The sequence below is a fragment of the Hylobates moloch genome, unplaced genomic scaffold, assembly GCF_009828535.3.
Source record: "Hylobates moloch isolate HMO894 unplaced genomic scaffold, HMol_V3 SCAFFOLD_16, whole genome shotgun sequence".
Taxonomy (NCBI): Eukaryota; Metazoa; Chordata; class Mammalia; order Primates; family Hylobatidae; genus Hylobates; species Hylobates moloch.
In genome coordinates this window covers 1674727-1696010 of record NW_026652291.1, presented here as the reverse complement: position 1 = coordinate 1696010, position 21284 = coordinate 1674727, and the positions used below count along the sequence as shown (strand labels likewise).

The following is a 21284-nucleotide window of genomic DNA, read 5'->3' as shown; positions in this document are numbered from 1 at the left end:
AAGGTATTGCTCTGTCACCTAGGCTAGAGTACAGTGGCATGGTCACAGCTCACTGCAGCCTCAGCCTCCTGGGCTCAAGAGATTCTCCCACCTCAGCCTTTCAAGTAGCTGGGACTACAGGCACGTGCCACCATGCCTGACTAATTTTTTTTTTTTTTTTTTTTTTTTTTTTTTTTTTTTTGAGTCTCGCTCTGTCGCCCAGGCTGGAGTGCAGTGGTGCAATCTCGGCTCACTGCAAGCTCTGCCTCCTGGGTTCATGCTATTCTCCTGCCGCAGCCTCTCCGAGTAGCTGGGACTACAGGCGCCCGCCACCACCCCCGGCTAATTTTTTGTATTTTTAGTAGAGACAGGGTTTCACCGTGGTCTCGATCTCCTGACCTCATGATCCGTCCGCCTCGGCCTCCCAAAGTGCTGGGATTACAAGCGTGAGCCACCGGGCCCGGCCTGTGCCTGACTAATTTTTAAATGTTTGGTAGAGACTGAGTCTCACTCGCCATGTTGCCCAGGCTGGTCCTGAACTCCTGGGCACAAGCAATCCTCCCACCTCAGCCTCCCAGTGTGCTGGGATTATAGGCATGAGCCACTGTGCCCAGGCTGTTTTTAATTCATTTTGCTACTGAATTAAAAGTTTTGGGTTATTGGTTCATTTTTCTTAAGGTAAAAAGTACATTTCTGTGGAGTTGTTCATATTAAAAACATTCAACAAACTAGGAATAGAAGGAAACTACTAGCATAATAAAAGCCATATATGAAAAGCCCACGACTAACATCATACTCAATGAAAGGTTGAAAGCTTTTCCTCTAAGATCAGGAACAAGGTGAGGTTGCCTCCTTTCACCACTTTTACTTAACTTAGTACTAGAATTTCTAGCCAGAGCAATCAAGGAAGATTAAGAAATAAAATGCGTCCAAGTTGGAAAGGAAGAAGTAACATTATCTCTGTTTGCGGATGATATAATTTTATATGTAGAAAACCCTAAAGATTCCACAAAAACCTGTCAGAACTAGTAATTGAATTCAGCAAAGTAGCAGTCTACAAAGTTAACACACAAAATTCAGTCTCATTTCTATACCCTAACAATGAACAACCTAAAAAAGAAATTACAAAACTATTCTATTGGTAATAGCATCAAAAAGAAAAAAATACTCTGGGATTAACCAAAGAAGTGAAAATCTGGACAATGAGAAGTGCAAAACATTGCTGAAAGAAATTAAAAACATAAATAAATGGAAATACATCCTCTATTCATGGATTGGAAGACAATATTGTTAAAATGTCAGTACCACACAACGTGATCTACAGATTCAGTGCAATCTCTGCCAAAATCCTAATGACTTTTTTTTTCATAAATAGAAAAATCCATCCTGAAATTCATATGGAATGTCAAGGAACCCCGAATAGTCAATCTTGAAAAAGAAGTACAAAGCTGGAAGACTCAGATTTCCTGATTTTAAATTACTACAAAGCTACAATAATCAAAACAGTATGGTATTGGCATAAAGACACATAGACCAATGGAATTGAGAGCCCAGAAATAAATAAACCCTCACATACATGGTCAATGATTTTCAGTAAGGGTGCCAGCACCAATTAAGGGGAGAAGGACAGTCTTTTTTTTTTTTTTTTTAGGTGGAGTCCCCACCTCAGCCTCTCAAGTAGCTGGGACTACAGGCACCCAGCACCATGCCCGGCTAATTTTTTTGTATTTTTAGTAGAGATGGGGTTTCACCATGTTTGCCAGGATGGTTTCGATCTCCTGACCTCGTGATCTACCTGCCTTGGCCTCCCAAAGTGCTGGAATTACAGGCATGAGCCACCGTGCCTGGCCAGGGCAGTCTTTTCAACAAATGATGCTGAGAATAGTGGAAATCCACAGGCAAAAAAACGAAGTTGGATTATTACTTTACACCATATACAAAAATTAAGTTAAAATGGATTAAAGCTCAAAAGTAAGACCTAAAACTGCAAAACCCTTAGGGGAAAACTGAGGCCACAAACTTCACATTGTATCTGGCAATAATTTCTTGGATATGACACCAAAGGCAGAGGCAACAAAAGAAGAAAGACAAATTAGACTTGATGAAAGATTTGTATATCAAAAAACTCAGCAGTAAAAAGGCAGCTCACAAGATGGAGAAATATTTGCAAATCATGTATCTGAAAAGGGATTAATACATAGAATGTATAGAGATTTCCCAAAATGCAACAAGAAAAAAGACATTTTTATTTTTTTAAGAGGGGGGGTCTTGCTCTGTTGCCTAGGCTGGAGTGCAGTGGTGCAATCATAGCTCACTGCAGTCTCGACCTCCTAGGCTGAAGGGATCCTTCTGCCTCAGCCTTCCAAGTAGTTGGGACTATAGGTGTGCAGCAGTGTGCCTGCTATTTTTTTTATTTTTTGTAGAGATAGGGTCTTACTATGTTGCTCAGGCTGGTCTTGAACTCCTGGTTTCAAGTGATCCTCCCACCTTTACCTCCCAAAGTGCTGGGAGTATAGGCATGAGTCATTGCACCCGGCAAAAAAGTTGATTCAAAATCGGCAAAACAGGAGTTGGCGAGGATGTGGAGAAATTGGAACCCTTGTGTACTGTTGGTGAGAATGTAAAATGGTGGGGCTGCTGTGGAAAACGGTATGGTGGATCTTCAAAAAATTAAAAATAGAATTACTATATGATCCAGCAATTTCACTTTTGGGCATATACCCAGAAAAGTTTAAAGGAAGACCTTGAAGAGATGTTTGTACACCTGTGTTCATAACATCATTATTCACAATAGCTAAAACATGGAAGCAACCTGAGTGTCCATATCCATACAAAGGAGTATTACTCAGTCTTAAAAAGGAAGAAAATTCTGACGTACACTCTGACATAGATGAACCTTGAGGACATTATGCTAAATAAGCCAGTCACAAAAGGACAGATACTTTAGCCAGGCACTATGGAGTGTGCCTGTAGTTCCGTCTGCTTGGGAGGCTGAGATGGGAGGATTGCATGAGCCCAGAAGTTTAAGGCTGCAGTGAGCTATAATTGCACCACTGCACTCCAGCTTGGGCAACAGAGCAAGACCCTGTGACAGAGTGAGACTCCACCTCAAAAAAAAAAAAAAAATCCTTGAAAGGACAAATACTCTGTGATTCCACTTATATGAGATTCCCTAAAGGAATCAATATCATAGGGCCAGAAAGTAGAGTGGTATTTGTTGGTGGCTAGGAATAGAGGGAAATGAGGAGTTACTGTTTAGTGGATGCAGAGATGGTTTTACAAGATGAAGATTTCTGGAGATGGACGGTGGTGAAGGTTGCATAACATGAATGTATTTAATACCGCTGAACTGTACACTTAAAAATAGTTAAGATGGAGGATACCTTTGTTGAAAGAATTGTGAATAACATGATTCATTTCTAGCAGAGGCTAAGTTTAGGACAGCAGCTTCCATTGAGAAGTCTTTCTGTGTCGTGAGTAGCATTTTAATGACCTCTTGGCTCACATAAGCAAACAACATAGGGATGTATCTGCTATGAAAATCCATGAAGCAGGGGTCTAGATGAGATTATATGATGATGTCTTGCAATGTGTAATTCATTTTGCTAGTAGAAGAATTCTTTGTAGAAGTTGGCAGATTAGGCCGGGCGCGGTGGCTCACGCTTGTAATCCCAGCACTTTGGGAGGCTGAGGTGGGCGGATCACGAGGTCAGGAGATCGAGACCACGGTGAAACCCTGTCTCTACTAAAAATACAAAAAATTAGCCGGGCGTGGTGGTGGGCGCCTGTAGTCCCAGCTACTCGGAGAGGCTGAGGCAGGAGAATGGCATGAACCCGGGAGGCGGAGCTTGCAGTGAGCCGAGATCGCGCCACTGCACTCCAGCCTGGGCGACAGAGCGCGACTCCATCTCAAAAAAAAAAAAAAAAAAAAAGGAAGTTGGCAGATTGAAGTGTTTTTCAGGGGAGTAAATCCTCCAAACAAAAACAATCCAAAATATAGTCAGTTCAGGTCCTGGTTTTAGTTCTACTTTGACCTCTGATTATAAACAATTTCATGTATGTTCTTACTACTTCTGGTTATGACACCCAGAGAGTCGTGCAATATGCATAACATGATGGTCAACCTCATATATTTGTGATTGCAACAATAACTTTGAAGGTTATGACTCATGAAGACACAGAAGCTCTAAACAACGCTGGCTTTGCCAATTTGTTTTATTTTTGAAACAGGGTCTCACTCTGTCGCCCATGCTGGAGTGCCATGGCAGGATCTCGGCTCACTGCAACGTCTGCCTCCCGGGTTCAAGTGATTCTCCTGCCTCAGCCTCCCGAGTAGCTGGGATTATAGGCGCCCGCCACTGCACCTGGCTAATTTTTGTATTTTTAGTAGAGACGGGGTTTCACCATTTTGGTCTCGAACTCCTGATCTCAGGTGATCTGCCCGCCTCATCCTCCCAAAGTGCTGGGATTACAGGCATGAGCCACCATGCCTGGCCGGCTTTGCCAATTTAAGCAAATCAGTCCCTTCCCTCCCATCCCCTCCCCTCCCCTCCCCTCCCCTCCTTCTTTCCTTCCTTCCCTTTTTTTTTTTCTTTTGATGGAGTTTTGCTCTTGTTGCCCAGGCTGGAGTGTCGTGGTGTGATCTCGGCTCACCGCAACCTCCACCTCCCAGGTTCAAGCAATTCTCCTGCCTCAGCCTCCCTAGTAGCTGGGATTACAGGCATGTGCCACCAGGCCTGGCTAATTTTGTTATTTTTAGTAGAGACGGGGTTTCTCCATGTTGGTTAGGCTGGTCTTGAACTCCCGACCTCGGGTGATCCGCCTGCCTCAGCCTCCCAAAGTGCTGGGATTACAGGCATGAGCCACCACACCTGGCGGGTTTCTATTTCATAATCAAATAAATGTCCCTTCTTCCACCACAATGATTAAACTATGTATTTGGTTCTAAGAGTTATTTTCTTTGTCAATTATTGTGCTGAGCAATTTAATCTTGAATTTAGAAACTAATCTTCTTATGAAGAACACAGGAAGATGACCCCAGGTCTAGGACTTGGAAGTCTGCATTATGGAAGGATATGGAAATGTGACATTTGATCATGGGAGGTTAGAGAGAATGTTAGAGGTTCAGTCTAGTAAATAATGGAACAGATACACTATGTGAATAAAATATTGTGTACCTCATCTATTTGCTCATCAAACGCTTAGCAAAAACTGCATGTGTGAAAGTTTTCAGAGTCAAAATGGAGTCATTAATGTTAAAACCCTGACAAACAGAGCCAGGGAAGGCCATGAAGAGAGGAGTCTCACACTTGTATGTTTTATAACAAAAAAGACTCTACAAAACCCACAACCTTGCACAAAGGCCATCACAACCTTTCTCAAAAAATATTTCTCCAAGGACATCTGCCCAGCCACTGCTTGACCAGCTTCAGACTAGCATCACCCTGTTTTTGATCTTTGTAGCCAAGGATAATTATTTCAAAACAATTATGTACTCCTCATTTTTTCCGTTAAAAACCTTTATCTTTCTTTACTTCCCTGAATACACAAATAATTTACTGTGGTATGTGTAATTCCCATTGCAATGCTTTATTCCCAAATAAAGATCTTTCCTTGTTAGAAAAACAACAAAAAAAGAAAATCCATGAATTTTTCAGAGAGTGCCCTAAACACAATTTTATATGCCTCACTGGTTGTTAGGTTGTTCCTGCACTTGACTTTATCATTGTTTACTACTAGTAAAAAGCAGCATTGCCAAATAGTCCCTAATTTTCCACTAAAAAAATGATGTTAAGCTTTTTGAAAAGTTCAGGTTAAACCTACTGTTGTTAGATTAATGTATTTGTTGCTTCCCTTTATATGGAATGTGGCATTAGCTTTTTTATTTTAGCCCCCTTTAATTCTTACTCAATTCCATGACTTAAGGTTTGAGAGCTAAACACTGGGACTTCTGGATAACACACTGACAGTTTTGTTTGCGTAATTATAATCGGCATTGTACATAGAAAGGATATGGCTACCTTTTGTTAAATCTGCGCTTTCTAAATATCAAAAAAGGGAAATGAAGTATAAATTTTTGTATAATCTGTGTGAAACATTTTATTTGCTTAACATTAGGGCTTTGCCCCTTTCCTGTAAGTCTCTTGGGATCTTGTGTAGCAGCTGTTCTCACTAAACACCAGTTAAGTCCATTCTCTGGTACTAGCTACAAATTCAGTTTTATATTCTACTTCACAATTTAAATAAACTGAAATATTTCTTTCTTTTTATTTTTTCTTTTCTTTTTTTTTTGAGACGGAGTCTTGCTCTGTCACCTAGGCTGGAGTGCAGTGGCGTGATCTCGGCTCACTGCGAGCTCCGCCTCCCGAGTTCACGCCGTTCTCCTGCCTCAGCCTCTCCGAGTAGCTGGGACTACAGGCGCCCACCACCATGCCTGGCTAATTTTTTTTGTATTTTTAGTAGAAACGGGGTTTCACCTTATTAGCCAGGGTGGTCTCGATCTCCTGACCTTGTGATCCGCCCGCCTCAGCCTCCCAAAGTGCTGGGATTACAGGTGTGAGCCACCATGCCCAGCCATAAAAGGAAATGTTTCTAAAAAGAGTAGTTAAGATGGTAAGTTTTATGTTATATACATGTACACGTATATATATGTGTATATATGTGTGTGTGTGTGTGTGTGTGTGTATATATATATATATATTATATATATATATATATATATTTTTTTTTTTTTTTGAGACAGAGTCTTTCTCTTTCACCCAGGCTGGAGTGCAGTGGCGCGATCTCGGCTCACTGCAAGCTCCACCTCCCAGGTTCACGCCATTCTCCTGCTTCAGCTTCCCAAGTAGCTGGGACTACAGGCGCCTGCCATCACACCCGGCTAATTTTTTGTATTTTTAGTAGAGATGGGGTTTCACCGTGTTGGCCAGGATGGTCTTGATCTCCTGACCTTGTGATCCACCCACTTCGGCCTCCCAAAGTGCTGGGATTACAGGCATGAGCCACTGTGCCCGGCCTTATGTTATATACATTTGCCACAATAAAAAGATTGAAAAACATGCAGTTAATATTTAAGGAGAAACTGATATTGAATTTCTTTTATTCTGTATTTTAATTAAAATACTACTGCATTTACCTTTTAAAGTTAAAAGTCACATTTCTTATCTTAGTTATTTATAGGAATTCTTTTTTTTTTTTTTTTTTTTTTAAGACAGAGTCTCACTCTGTCGCCCAGGCTGGAGTGCAGTGGTGCAATCTTGGCTTACTGCAACCTCTGCCTCCAGGTTTCAAGCAATTCTCCTGCCTCAGCCTTCCGAGTAGCTGGGATTACATGCGCTCGCCACCACGTCGGGCTAATTTTTGTATTTTTAGTAGAGATGAGGTTTCACCATGTTAGCCAGGCTGGTCTCAAACTCCTGACCTCAGGTGATCCACCGCCTTGACCTCCCAAAGTGCTAGGATTACAGGCGTGAGCCACCGTGCCCTGCCAGGAATTAAAGTTTTGCTGCAAATGTTTTCTTTCAGATGATCACCTGCTCCCCTTCACCTAGTCAGAGCCATGCTGTTAAACTAAAAGTCAGATATTGTTATTTCTCTCTCTGCTCAAAACCCATCTTACTCAGAACAAAAGCCACAATCTTTATAATTACTCCCAGCTCCTCCCTGGTACTTCCAGCTCTTCTCCATACCCTTCTGCTCCCTACCCTCCATTTCTCATCATCCTCTTGCCGCCCCCTCCTGTGGGAGCCACCCGGGCATCTTGGCTCTCTCAGCTGCACCTGGTACACTGTTATTGTTGAGTGAATTAATGAGTAAATGTCAGGCAAACAGTAACCAGAGGAATGCTGATATTTTGGAACAGGCAAAAGTTGGCTTTGATGCAAACAGCATTTTATTAAAGTGTATTAGACAGGATTCTCCAGAGAAACAGGACTAATAAGATATGTATAGATCTGTAAGAGGGGGAGGTTGGTGATGATACTTGGCGCACGTGATTATGGAGGCTGAGACGTCTCACTATATACCTTCTGCAAGCTGGAGAAGAAGGAAAGTCAGTGGTGAAATTCAGTCTGAATCTGAAGGCCTGGGAACCAGGGTAACTGATGCTGTAACTCCCAGTCCAAGACAAAGCCTGAGAACCTGGGATGGGAGACTGCTGGTGTGAATCTCGGAGTCTGAGGGTCTGAGAATCAGGAACTTTAGTGTCCCAGGGCGGGAGAGACTGGATGTCCCAGTTCAAAAAGAGAGTATTTACCCTTCCTTATCCTTTTTGTTCTGCCTGGGTGGGCTCTCAGTGGATTCGGTAATGCCCATCCACGTTACTGAGGCAGGTCTTCTTTACTCAGCCTACTGATTCAAATGCTAACCTTTTCCTGAAACACCCTGACACAGCCAGAAAAAAATGTTTTACCAGCTATCTGGGCATCCCTTGGCCCGGTCAAGTTGACATAAAATTAACCATTACATAAAGTTTGTCTCAAATTTCAAGAATCAGTATCATATAGTCTCTTTGACAACAGTGCATTTAAACTAGACACTAATGAGGAAAACATAGTTGATAGTGTATAATACATATCACAATTGTCTTTTTTCACTTAATATTCTGGACATGTTTATCTATTGGCATGAATAGAGCCATGACACTTTAAAAATGATACACATTAACTAAGGTATGCCATTGTTTTAGCTTTTCCCCTGTTGAACATGTTTTTCAGGTTTTAATTATTACAAATATTATGAAAATATACCCTTCCTTCCTGGAATCCTTAATAGCATCACCTGATTTTAATTTTGTCCACATCTCTAATCAGCATCTTACGTATCTATTATGTCTCCTCCACAAGAATGGTAGTTTCATGCAGGCAAGGACTTTGTTTTGTTTCCTGCTGTATCTTTAGTGTTGGAGACAGTGCCTTTTGTGCAGTAGGTGTTCAGTAAGTATTTGCTAAACAAATGAATGTTTCCATGCATGTCTTTGCACATGCTTCGTTTACACGTGCTGATGTTTAACAAAGATTCTGAGGAAAAGTTGGATTGTAGGAGACGTGTGTTTTAAGTTTTGGTTAGTTTTTAGTTTTTATTTATTTTTTTTGAGATGGAATGTGGCTCTGTTGCCCAGGCTGGAGTGCAGTGGCACCATTCTGGCTCACTGCAACCTCCGCCTCCTGGGTTTAAGTGATTCTGCTACCTTAGCCTCTCGAGTAGCTGGGATTACAGGGACCTGCCACCACGCCCGGCTAATTTTTGTATTTTTAGTAGAGACAGGGTTTCACCATGTTGGCCAGGCTGGTCTTGAACTCCTGACCTCAAGTGATCCGCCTGCCTTGGCCTCCCAAAGTGCTGGGATTACAGGCGTGAGCCACTGTGCCTAGCCTGTTTATTTTTTTTTTTGAAACAGGGTCTTGCTCTGTTGCCTAGGCTGGAGTGCAGTGGCATGATCTTGGCTCACTGCAACCTCCACTTCCTGACTCAAGGGATCCTCCAGCCCCAGCCTGCTGAGTAGCTGGGACCACAGGCATGAGCCCACACCCGGCTCATTTCTATATTTTTTATAGAGATGGGGTTTCACCATGTTGCCCAGGCTGGTCTTGAACTTCTGAGCACAAAGTGACCCAGCCGCCTTGGCCTCCCAAAGTGCTGGGATTACAGGTGTGAACCACCATGCCTGGCTGTTTTAAGTTTTAATTAGCTGATTTCAGCTACTCAGGAGGCTGAGGTGGGAGGATTGCTTGAACTTAGGAGGTTGAGATTACAGTGAGCTATGATCACAGCACTGTACTCTAGCCTGGGTGACAGAGAGAGACCTCGCCTCAAAAAAATGATACTGCAAACTACCCTTCAGAATAAGTGGTCATACCCATTTACCATAAATGTATCTCTCCTCATAAATATTCTGAAAATATTTGCTCTTTTTGCCAATTTGATGGGTGAAAAAATGGTTTGTCATTGTTTTAATTTGCATCTGCCTGGTAACTGAGTTTGAGTGTATATTCATTTGTTTATTGACTATTTGCATTTTTTCCCATGACTTAATGTGGAAAAACTTCTCTAGTACACAAGGGTTTCTTGGCTTTTTGGAAATAGTATACTAACTTTTACTATTCTTTTCAGGTCACTCAGCCAAAGGAGCTCAGAAGTAGAGTATATTGACAAATACAGACAGCTCGAAGCACAAGAGCTTAATGTGTGTCGCAGTGTCCAACGAACCAGTGGGCCAGGTAAACAAGTCTCTTTAAATGTTTTAGATAGGATGCGTGAGTGGTTCACATGCTAAAATATTAGGTTCATAGTGCATGTCTGTAATTCCAGCTACTCAGGAGGCTGAGGTGGGAGGATCACTTAAGGCCAGGAATTTAACACTAGCCTGGGCAACATGGTGACACTGTCTCTACAAAAAATAAAAAAACTAGCTGGATGTGGTGGTGTACATCTGTAATCCCAGCTACTCGGGAGGCTGAGGTGAGAGGGTCACTTGAGGCTAGGAGTTCAAGTTCATCTTGGGCAACATAGGGAGACCCTCTCTTTAAAAAAAAAAAAAAAAAAGTATATATATATATGTATATAATTATTAGGCCAGGCGCAGTGGCTCATGCCTGTAATCCCAGCACTTTGGGAGGCCAAGGCGGGTGGATCATGAGGTCAGGAGATTGAGACCATTCTGACCAACAGGGTGAAACCTTGTCTCTACTAAAAATACAAAAATTAGCTGGGTGTGGTGGCGTGTGCCTGTAATCTCAGCTACGTGGGAGGCTGAGGCAGGAGAATCACTTGAACCTGAGAGGCAGAGATTACAGTGAGCCAAGATTGTGCCACTGCATTCCAGCCTGGCAACAGAGTGAGACTCTGTCTCAAAAAAAAAAAAAAAATTATTAGAAGCCTTTAAAAAATATAGTGGCGAATACAAAAATTAGCCGAGCATGGTGGTGCATGCCTGTAGTCCCAGCTACTGGAGAGGCTGAGGCAAGAGAATCGCTTGAACTGGGAGGCGGAGGTTGCAGTGAGCCGAAATCATCTTAAATAGTCTGTTCTTTGGAAGACTGATAATGGTCTCTTACCTTGCCATTAATTAAAACTACTTTTTTTACAATTAAGATATTAAAATGAAATTTTAAACAATGCAGAAATGTATAAAATAAAAAAGTAAAAGATCCTTCTTAAATTCCCAGTTCCCAAGAGTACAACTGTTCAGAGTTCACACAGTTAGTTACTTTCTATGAGTATGAAATTTTTTTCTGAGCAAATTATCTTACTAGCACCAGGCCTTATTCATATGATAGAAGTTATCTTTTGATTTTTTTTGCTTTATGAGAGGTTATCTGTCATAGATTTCTGCTAGTTCAGTTGAGAAGCTCTGCCTCCTGTCCTGCCATCCTGTGTATTAGTGTGCTCAGAGTTGGGCACAAGTGTGGGTTCAAGTAACACTTTCTTTTTTAGCCTTTTAAAAAGTATGAAATACAGTCGATACATAATAGTAGAGTAATCCTTATCATTCTTGGGATTGATTTGGGCTTCTTGACTATACCAATTGGTATCTTTTAATTAGTCCAGGAAAATTCTGAGCCATCATCTATGGCCCACTCTTTCATTTAGTTTTGTGTTTTTCATTTTTTTGGTTACTGGGCTCTATTCTGGTTAATTTCTGCTAGATCTGTCACCTTAAGGTAAAAGCAGCCTTTGATTCTTTGCCTCCCTTTCTGTGTTCTTGCCTCATCACAGGCTTTGGCCTGATGTCTCCTTGCTATTTCATCAGCCCTTCGGTGCTTTTAAGGAGAGGTTTGTGTATTTCATCTAACATCTTTAGTTGACCTCAGGAAGGAGATTTGTCTGAACAACCCAGTGTATTAACGGAAGTGAGCATTCACAATGTATGTTATCTCTGGTCCAATTTCTACTTATGCTAAGAAAAATACAAAGTTGTACGTATAAGAATGTTTATTGAATTGTTACTTAATCTATGGGAAGTCTTTAAGAATCTCTTACATGCCAGTGAACAGAGGGTTGGTGACTTTGGTCTTTTGTACAAAGGAAGAGTACTGTGCAGCTTTGGAGGTATGAAGTAGCCATATGTGTTATTGTGGAAAGAGAGCCATCATCTAATACTTCTGTTTGGAAAGCACATTAGTTAGTTTATAGATGACTCTGTGTGATGTGATCCTTCTTGTCACAGTCATGTACTGGCCCGGGGGCACAGGCAGGAGCCTGGCACACCCTGCGTGCTGGGCCTGTAGCATGCCGGATGGATTACCACTCTTTAGGACTAGCTAGATTACAAGTGAATGCCTGTAACTCAGTGTCTGTTGTCATTCTTTTAAGTTCATGTGTGAAACTCTTTGCTTTCTTTATGCATGGTATCATAATATATTTGGGGCTTTTCTTTGGGCAGTCGGATCAACTATGGCTTTGGCTACTTAGGGAGGTTTTGGCTACTTAGCCACTGACATTTATCAAGGTGTGTTCCAGGGGCTGTATGAGACAGTGAGAATATGACAAGTAAAAAAGGCTTTAACTCTGATCATCTCTGATCATTATGGAGATGATCATTTAGTCATCCAGTTACACAAATAAATGCTTTTTGGAAATAAGTTATCTGAAAGCCAGCTCTATGGGGGCGTAAAACAAGGATTTGACTTGGGCTGTGGTGTCAGGAAAGTAACAGTTGAGCTTAGATCTGAAGGATAAGTGGACCTTACTGAGGCAGTGTGGGGGTGCAGGGGGTGCAGAGGCCTTGTGCTGGGAGGAAGCCTGGTATTCCAGCCCTGAAAGAGGGCCAGTGCTGCTAGGGAGTAGACAGTGGGTGTGGGAGGGCTGGGCAGAGGCAGCTAGAGGCTAATAGCCTCCTAAAGAGGTCCATGTTCTAATCCCCAGGATCTGTGAATATGTCACCTTCATGGTAAAGGGGTCTTTGCAGATACAAGTTAAGGATCTTGAGATGGGAAGATTTTCCAGGTGGGCCCAATGTTATCACAGGGTTTTTCCTAGAGGGAAGCAGGAAGATCAGTCAGTAGTAGATGTGACAACAGCAGCCATACGTTGGAGTGATACAAGGAAGAGGCCATGAGCCAATGCAGGCAACTTCTCCAGGCTGATAAGGCAAGGGAATAGATTCTTCCTCACAGAGCCTCCGGAAGGATCCAGCAGCCATGCCAACACCTTGTCCTTCTCATCTTTTGAACCTCTGCTTCCAGAACTGTAAGAGAATAAATGCATGTTTTAAGCCACTAAGTTTGAGGTAAAACGTGACAGTAGCAGTAAAAAACTAACACACTTGTATTGGATGAGGTTGGATGAGATAGGCAAGACTAGTAATAGGGCCTGTGGGCTGTAACGAAGAGTTTTGGTCTTAATACTCAGAACAGTGGGAAGCTATGAAAGTTTCCATACTTTTTTTGGGATAACTGTGAAAGGAGGAAGGGGGTGTCATGTGTTTAGATTTGTGTTTTACAAGAAATGCTTTGGTCATATTTTTGAGAATTGATTGGAGGGGGCCAGAGTGGACCTGAGGAGAATTGGAGGCATTGTCCTAGTCCAGGTGAGACTTGATGGTGTCTTTGACAGAGGATGGCAGTGGAGGAAGAGAGCCAGTTGAAGGACAAACTGGACAGGAATTGGTGATGCCTTGGATACAGGGTGAGGGAGGAGGCCACAGGAGGCAGAGAGGTGCTGTCCACTTTTTTTTCCTTGAGATGAGGTCTTGCTATGTTGCCCAGGCAGGCCTTGAACTCTTAGGCTCAAGTGATTCTCCAGCCTCAGCTTCCTGAATAGCTGGGACTATAAACATGTCACCATCATGTCTGCTAAATGTTTCGAAGTGTTGAAGTGCCTCTGGAGCATTGAAGAAGTAAGGTCAGGTTATCGTAAGTAAGGTCACACACACACAGACACAAAGCTATTTCTATGTCTGTTTCTATTAAAACCATGAGATTACACTGATGCCTCTAATTCCAGTCCAGTGCCACAGGTTTCAGCGTGAACATTTTGTTATATCCAGTTATAAAATAATTTGATTCAAAACACTTTTGCTTTTGGTCTGATACAGGTGTTAGTTCACTTATAAGTATTAAAAATTATTTCTAAATAGAAATCCAAGGACACCCATTCAGTGAATTTCTATCGATTATATTAGAATCATTTTACATGGTTAAAGATTAATCATTTTTTAAAAACTGAGATTTATTTGCATTGATAAATGAAATCTTTCCTAACAGTGTGAGCCTGGTTCTAGGTTGTCAACTCCTGAAGGGTTCTGTTGCTTTCACACAACAATTTGAATTTGTCCTGGAATAGAGTCTTCAGCTTGTAGTTAAATTCCACAGTGCTGCCTCCTTTTAAATGTGGTGATATATTTAGTGGCTGTTTTCATCCTCCTTTTAGCTTTTCTTCTGGTTTTAAGAGAATGGCCTATATGGAATGTCTAATAACTGAAAGGAAAACATTATTCTTCCTTCAAGTTAATTTTGTATTCAGAATACTAGTCCATATTTGGAGGAAGTCATATATAATTATCTATTTTGAAGATTTAATTTTATGGTTAAATCAGTAATGCAGTGATTAAAATTATTTTCTGTAATATATAGTGTGTAGATTTTAAGATAAGTCTTAAGTTCACCATATGAGCTGACATACTTACCAGTTAAAATTCCTTACATACTGTTTAGAACCTCTAAGTGCTGAACTTTTTGGTTAGATTTCGTATTTGGTTATGGTGATATAGTGATAGGTCTTAGTGAAGAGAACTAGTAATTTTCATGGCTTCCAGTTTTCCCCAGTTCGTGTAAAATATTGTGTTGTTAATCATGTAGGATAAAGAGACAGCAAGAAAATAAGAATAGTCAATTTTAAGGTTGAGCTGTTTCTCATGCTGTTTTTGGATTTTTGCTTGGTTGTATGTAGTTTGTTGATTTGCCTTAAATTATCCATGATGGTTTTCCTTCTTATTCTGTTGCTGATGCAAAGATGCAAGAACCATACAGCTGTGAACATTTCTGCTGTTTGGTTTCCTGTCTGCCCTTTGGCAGTGTACGCGGAGGCAGGACTTGATTTGTGCTGGGTCTGCTTCAGCCAGTGACCTAAAAACGTCAGCTTGTGTTTTGCGTTACATGGAGAAGGGGCTATAGTATAGACAGTACTGTTAGGACTTTTGGCATTTTTTCTTGTAAAATTTCTGTCTTTAAGTAGCAATCTTCAAAATGCATGTAATCAAGTAATGTAAGGCAATATTGTCTAAGTAACAGGGCTTGTTTAGCAGCATGTGAGCCAGGGCTTGAAGTCTTTTAGCAAAACGAATGTGGCTGCAGCCTTTTTCGTCTTTCTGAAAGAATCTTTGTCACCTTCTTTCCCCTTTGAATAGCTCTTCCTCAGCTTCTTACTCCCACCCTGTTCCTCACTATAATACTTGCCTCTCCCTCTGTCTGCATGCTGTGTCTGGGTTCAGGGCCTTCTTTCTCTCAGTCCAGTTCACAAGGGCCGTGGGGATTCTCTTCCCCTTCTTTCATTATGTTCAAGAAGGCCTAGGTATATTAACTGGGAAAAAAAGAAGGCATCAGTAATTACCATAGCACTGAGAAGAGTAATGGAAGGAAAGTGAGACGTGATAATGGAAAGAAAATCCCTGCTTTAGTGAACTTGGCAATCACTAGTTAGGCTGATTAGAAGATTAAAAAGCCATAGGTTGGACGTGGTGGCTCATGCCTGTAATCCCAGCAATTTGGGAGGCCGAGATCAGGAGTTCAAGACCAGCCTGACCAACATGGTGAAACCCCATCTCTATTAAAAATACAAAAATTAGCCGGGTGTGATGGTGGGCATCTGTAATCCCAGCTACTCAGGAGGCTGAGGCAGGAGAATCGCTTGAACCCAGGAGGCAGAGTTTGCAGTGAGCCGAGATCGCGCCACTGCACTCCAGCCTGGGGGACAGAGCAAGACTCTGTCCAGAAAAAGAAAAAAGAAAAAAAAAAAAAAGCCATATTGGCAGGACAGCTTTCCCGAGTTAGGAGTCACTAATGTTTTAGGAAGAACATACTCACAAAGAAGCTATTTTTGCTTTGAGAAAGTATGACAGATCTGGCTCCTCTGTTTATATAATTGAGAACAGGGACCACATAACTTTGATTCAAATGTGGGAAAATAGCCACATTTTAATTACATATTATTAGACCAATTAGGAAAATGGGAATATATGTAGGGAAAAGATATAGGAAAACAAGAGAGAAGCCTGGTTGTGTGTTTTATTAGGAAAGGCCGAGAGTGACACAGCAGGAGTTGCTGGTCAGAAACAAGGGGCTGATAGGAAGGGAAGGTGAGTCGTGGGGTAAGGGAATGAGTGTGGTGCTAAATTTGGCTAAGAGTTTATTTTGGAAGTAAAACTTATTTCCCAGCAAAAGTTTGTCTTCCGTGCGTTTTGATGATTTGTCAGTTTGTCAAGTGATGATCAGAGGTTTAGAATTTGTAGTGCAGCCAGAGAGCAGGGCATATTTTTACAAGAGGGCAGAGAAGTGTGCCTGGTCAGAGCTCTGTATCATGTATCCTGAGCAGAGGCAAGCTGCCTGCTTTGCTGATACCTGTATTTCATAAATTGTTTGATTTATTTATTGCTATCACTGATGTATTTTAGTAGCAGGGAATGCACACTTAAATTGATGCATTCTGTTGAAATTTCAAGGAAAAGTTTTCTCTTTAACTGTTTTGGTACCACTGAATCAGCAATGAGTGCATGTTTTACAGGCCTATTTTAGAAGGTAGTGCTGAGCTTGCAATGTTGGTGGCTGTGATGGAGGGATAGAATGTTCTCAGTTTGCTTTTATACAAGATTAATAGTGGGCTGCTAAGGGAAGTTTCTTAAGAAATTAAACTTTTTATTTTAGATTCGGGGGTACATGTTGAGGTTTGTTACAAGGGTATATTGGGTGATGCTGAGGTTTGGGCTTCCATTGATCCCATCACCTGTATAGTGAACATAGTACCCAATAGGAAGTTTTTCAGCCCTTGCCCCTCCCTCCCTCTTCTTCTTGGAGTCCCTAGTGTCTGTTGTTCCCATCTTTATGTTCGTGTGTACCCAAGGTTTAGCTCCCAGTTGTGAGAACATTTGATACTTGGTTTTCTGTTTCTGTGTTAATTCGCTTAGATGGCCTCCAGCTGCATCCATGTTGCTTGCTGTAAAAGACATGATTTCATTCTTTTTTATGGCTGCATAGTATTCCATGGTGTATATGTACCATGTTTTCTTTATCCAATCCACTACTGATGGATACCTATGTTTGTTCCATGTCTTTGGTATTGCCCTGATGGCAGTTTTAGCCTGTAGAAAATGTATTTTTGTATTTGAGTGTGTGTGTGTGTGTGTGTATGCTGTATATATAGATTAGATAGAACATTGAGTTATCTTTTTCCAGATAAGAAATGGCATTATATTTGTTTGTTTTGCCTTAATCCAGGTCCAAGGCCATCTTTGGCTAAATTAAGCAGTGTGACGTGCATCCCAGGGACAACTTATAAATATCCTGATTTGCCTATAAGTCGATATAAGAAAGAGGTAAAATTGTTTTGTTATACTGTAATTTTGCTGTTTGAATACATGTCTGAGGCCCAATACTTTTGGTTTCTAATTTGAAAGTTACTAGTTGCCAGGTGAACACTTCTGTGGTGTACAAGTTTCTACGGTGGATAAGAGGAGGGTGTGCTCAGGCCTACCTGGAGATGATTTTGTGTAGTAACCATATCGATGGCTTTTCTTTTGATCTGTGCTTTAATTTATTTAGTCTTCACCTGAGTACCTCTCCTAACATTTAGTTTATCTAGTCTTTCCTTCCTCAAAATATCTGTAAGTAAACACTTCATCTTCCCCAGGAGAGCTTCTTGTTTAAATAAACTGACTGCTAAATGTTTTTTGAAGCAAATGACATACCCTAGCGTTTCTACTGGGTTTTCTTTACAGCGTTGGCCCTTTCTCTGCCTGTTGATTAATGTAATCAATCATTGACATACCATTGTATTAACAATGCCAGGCAGATGTAGCAGTAGGATGATTAAGTTCCTAATTACATGCGTGTTATTAAGCATCGTTAAAAGTAAGCGTATCGAAACCTTTATTAATTAACTGGAAAAAAGAGTTATAGATAAAACTAGAAATGTTTCAAATTTAATTTTTACTTTGCTTTAGAGTAAATCATGCAACTAAAAATTAGAGGCCAGTATTCAAATTAATTTGTATTCCCTGACCGTATCAATTGTTAGAAGGATAAGAGCTTAAATAAGTTTAGAGTGGAGATCGGGGAGTTCTGGAGGAGGAATTTGAGTGGAGTCTTAAAAATGCTGCATATAGGCCGGGCGTGGTGGCTCACGCTTGTAATCCCAGCACTTTGGGAGGCCGAGGTGGGCGGATCACGAGGTCAGGAGATTGAGACCACGGTGAAACCCCGTCTCTACTAAAAATACGAAAAATTAGCTGGGCGTGGTGGCGGGCACCTGTAATCCCAGCTACTCGGAGAGGCTGAGGCAGGAGAATGGCGTGAACTCGGGAGGCGGAGCTTGCAGTGAGCTGAGATTGCGCCACTGCACTCCTGCCTGGGCGACAGAGTGAGACTCCGTCTCAAAAAAAAAAAAAAAAAAAAAAAGCTGCATATAATCTGTAAGTGGAAAAGTGGAAGTTACTTGTTTCCAAATATGTCTGGAGGTGGGAGGATCACTTGAAGCCAGGAGTTCCAGACCAGGCTGGGCAACATAGCAAGACCTCATCTCTACAAAACACACCCCCCAAAATTAGTGGAATATGGTGGCATGTGCCTGTGGTCCTGGCTTGGGATGCTGAGGTGGCAGGATGGCTTGAGCTTAGGAGGTCAAAGCTGCAGTGAGCTGTGATTGTGCCACTGCACTCCAGCCTGGGTGACAGAGCTAGAGCCTGTGTCTAAAAATAAATAAACAGATATTTAATAGATAAAAAATATGTCTGAAGAATTTAAGATGACATTTTAAAACCACTTGAATGTAGTAACAGCTCTTTTTTTCATGTTCAGTAGAATTATTTGCAGATTCATTACAAAATGTTAAAATAATAGAAACTTGGTAAGAGCCATAGAAACCTAATTTTACATTTTAATTTTTACAGAAGCAGTTGAGACCCAGGAAGCTGGAGTTAACCTGGCCTGGTTTTTCCACAGCTATCACTAGTTACTTTTTTGTTGTTGTTGTTGTTGTTGTTGTTGTTTTTTGTTTGTTTGTTTGTTTTGAGATGGAGCCTTGCTCTGTCGCCAGGCTGGAGTGCAGTGGCATGATCTTGGCTCACTGCAACCTCTATCTCCTGGGTTCAAGCAATTCTCCTGCTTCAACCTCCCAAGTAGCTGGGACTACAGGCGCGTGCCACCACGCCCAGCTAATTTTTGTATTTTTAGTAGAGACAGGGTTTCACTATATTGGCTAGAATGGTCTCGATCTCTTGACCTCGTGATCCGCCCGCCTTGGCCTCCCAGAGTACTGGGATTGCAGGTGTGAGCCACCATGCCCAGCCACTAATTACTGTTAAATAGGTAGTAGAGTTGCATTTAAGTGGCAACCGTTTGTCGCCTCCTTGCTCTTTTGTGTTGTGTTCAGAATGGTTAATTAATAACTTTAAGGCCAGGCGTGGTGGCTCACGCCTGTAATCCCAGCAATTTGGGAGGCTGAGGCAGGTGGATCACTTGAGGTCAGGAGTTCAAGACCAGCCTGGCCAACATGGTGAAAGAAACCCTGTCTCTACAAGAAATACAAAAATTAGCTGGGTGTGGTGGTACACGCCTGTAGTCCCAGCTACTTGAGAGGCTTAGGCATGAGAATTGTTTGAACTCAGGAGACAGAGGTTGCAGTGAGCCGAGATTGCACCACTGCACTCCAGGCCGGGCAACAGAGCGAGACTGCATCTCAAAACAAAACAAAACTTTAAGATGAAAGAGCAATAAATCCTGAAAGACTTCCTAATATAGGTGATACTTTACATTGCCATTTTGTGCTGATTTTGAAATAATTTTTTAAATTTCTAGGTTGTGTCTTTGATAGAAAGTAATTCCGTGGTGATTATCCATGGGGCCACGGGAAGCGGTAAAAGCACTCAGCTCCCGCAGTATATCTTGGACCACTACGTTCAGCACTCTGCCTACTGCAGCATTGTGGTCACCCAGCCCCGGAAGATAGGGGCAAGCAGCATCGCCAGGTGGATCAGTAAAGAGCGTGCCTGGACCCTAGGGGGTGTGGTGGGCTACCAGGTGAGACTGGGAGGGAGGGAGGGACTAAGAGAGCCAGCCATCTCTGTAGTCCTTAATTTTGTTAAGTTTTTTTCTGTGTAAGTTGATAGTACGTGACCATTTTCTGCTGAAAATTAGTGGTGTTTCATGCCTATAATCCCAGCACTTTGGGAGGCCAAGGCAGGTGGATCACATTAGGTCGGGAGTTTGAGAGCAGCCTGGCCAACATGGTGAAACTCCGTCTCTACTAAAAATACAAAAATTAGCCGGGTGTGGTGGTGCATGCCTGTAGTTCCAGCTACTCGGGAGGCTGTGACAGGAGAATTGCTTGAACCCAGGAGGCAGAGGTTGCAGTGAGCCAAGCTTGCGCCACTGCACTCCAGCCTGAGCAACAGAGTGAGACTCTGTCTCAAAACAAAAAACAAACAAAAAAAAGAAACCAGTTGCTTATAGAAGAGAACTGTGGCATAATTTTAAAAAGCAGTGAAACAGAATTTCTTGAAAATTAGGCTGGGCACGGTGGCTCATGCCTATAATCCCAGCACTTTGGGAGGCTGAGGCGGGTGGATCATTTGAGGTCAGAAGTTCGAGACCAGCCTGGCCAACATGGTGAAACCCCATCTCTACTAAAAATACAAAAATTAGCCAGGCCTGATGGCACATGCCTGTGATTCCAGCTACTCAGGAGGCTGGGGTATGAGAATTGCTTGAACCTGGGAGGCAGAGGTTGCAGTGAGCTGAGATCCTGCCATTGCACTCCAACTTGGGTGACAAAGTGAGACTCTGTCTCGAAAAAACAAGAATTTCTTGAAAATAAATTGTAATTTCTTTCCAGTTGAATAGGAAAGCAGTGAGAATTCTCATGCTTATGGCTTTTATAATTTTATCTTTTTAATTATATCTCTGTAATCTAGAAGATGTCTTTATACACAGTTGTTTTAACATAAAAATGTTATAGCAGTGTGATTAGATGAGCCAACCCCTGCTCCTCCCCCCCCCCAAAAGAAAATAATTGACTTGAGAATGTCACTTTTAATTTGGAGCCTGTGTATCTTTCGAAATACTATAATTTTTCATTCCCTTTCTTACCTCCATTAT

General features: G+C 41.8%; 1 protein-coding gene across 3 annotated transcripts in view; it reads left to right on the top strand.

Annotated features, from left to right (window-relative positions):
- Positions 1–21284, top strand: part of TDRD9 (tudor domain containing 9) — a 126348-nt gene that overhangs the window by 17521 nt on the left and 87543 nt on the right. For all 3 annotated transcript variants that reach the window (XR_009210355.1, XM_032179460.2, XM_058429750.1), the window contains exons 2-4: positions 10090–10196; positions 17409–17506; positions 19986–20207. Coding sequence is in view for 2 of the 3 variants with exons in the window: in XM_032179460.2 (XP_032035351.1) it covers positions 10090–10196; positions 17409–17506; positions 19986–20207 (427 nt within the window). In the remaining variant the exon portion in view is untranslated. The remainder of the gene's footprint in view (positions 1–10089; positions 10197–17408; positions 17507–19985; positions 20208–21284) is intronic.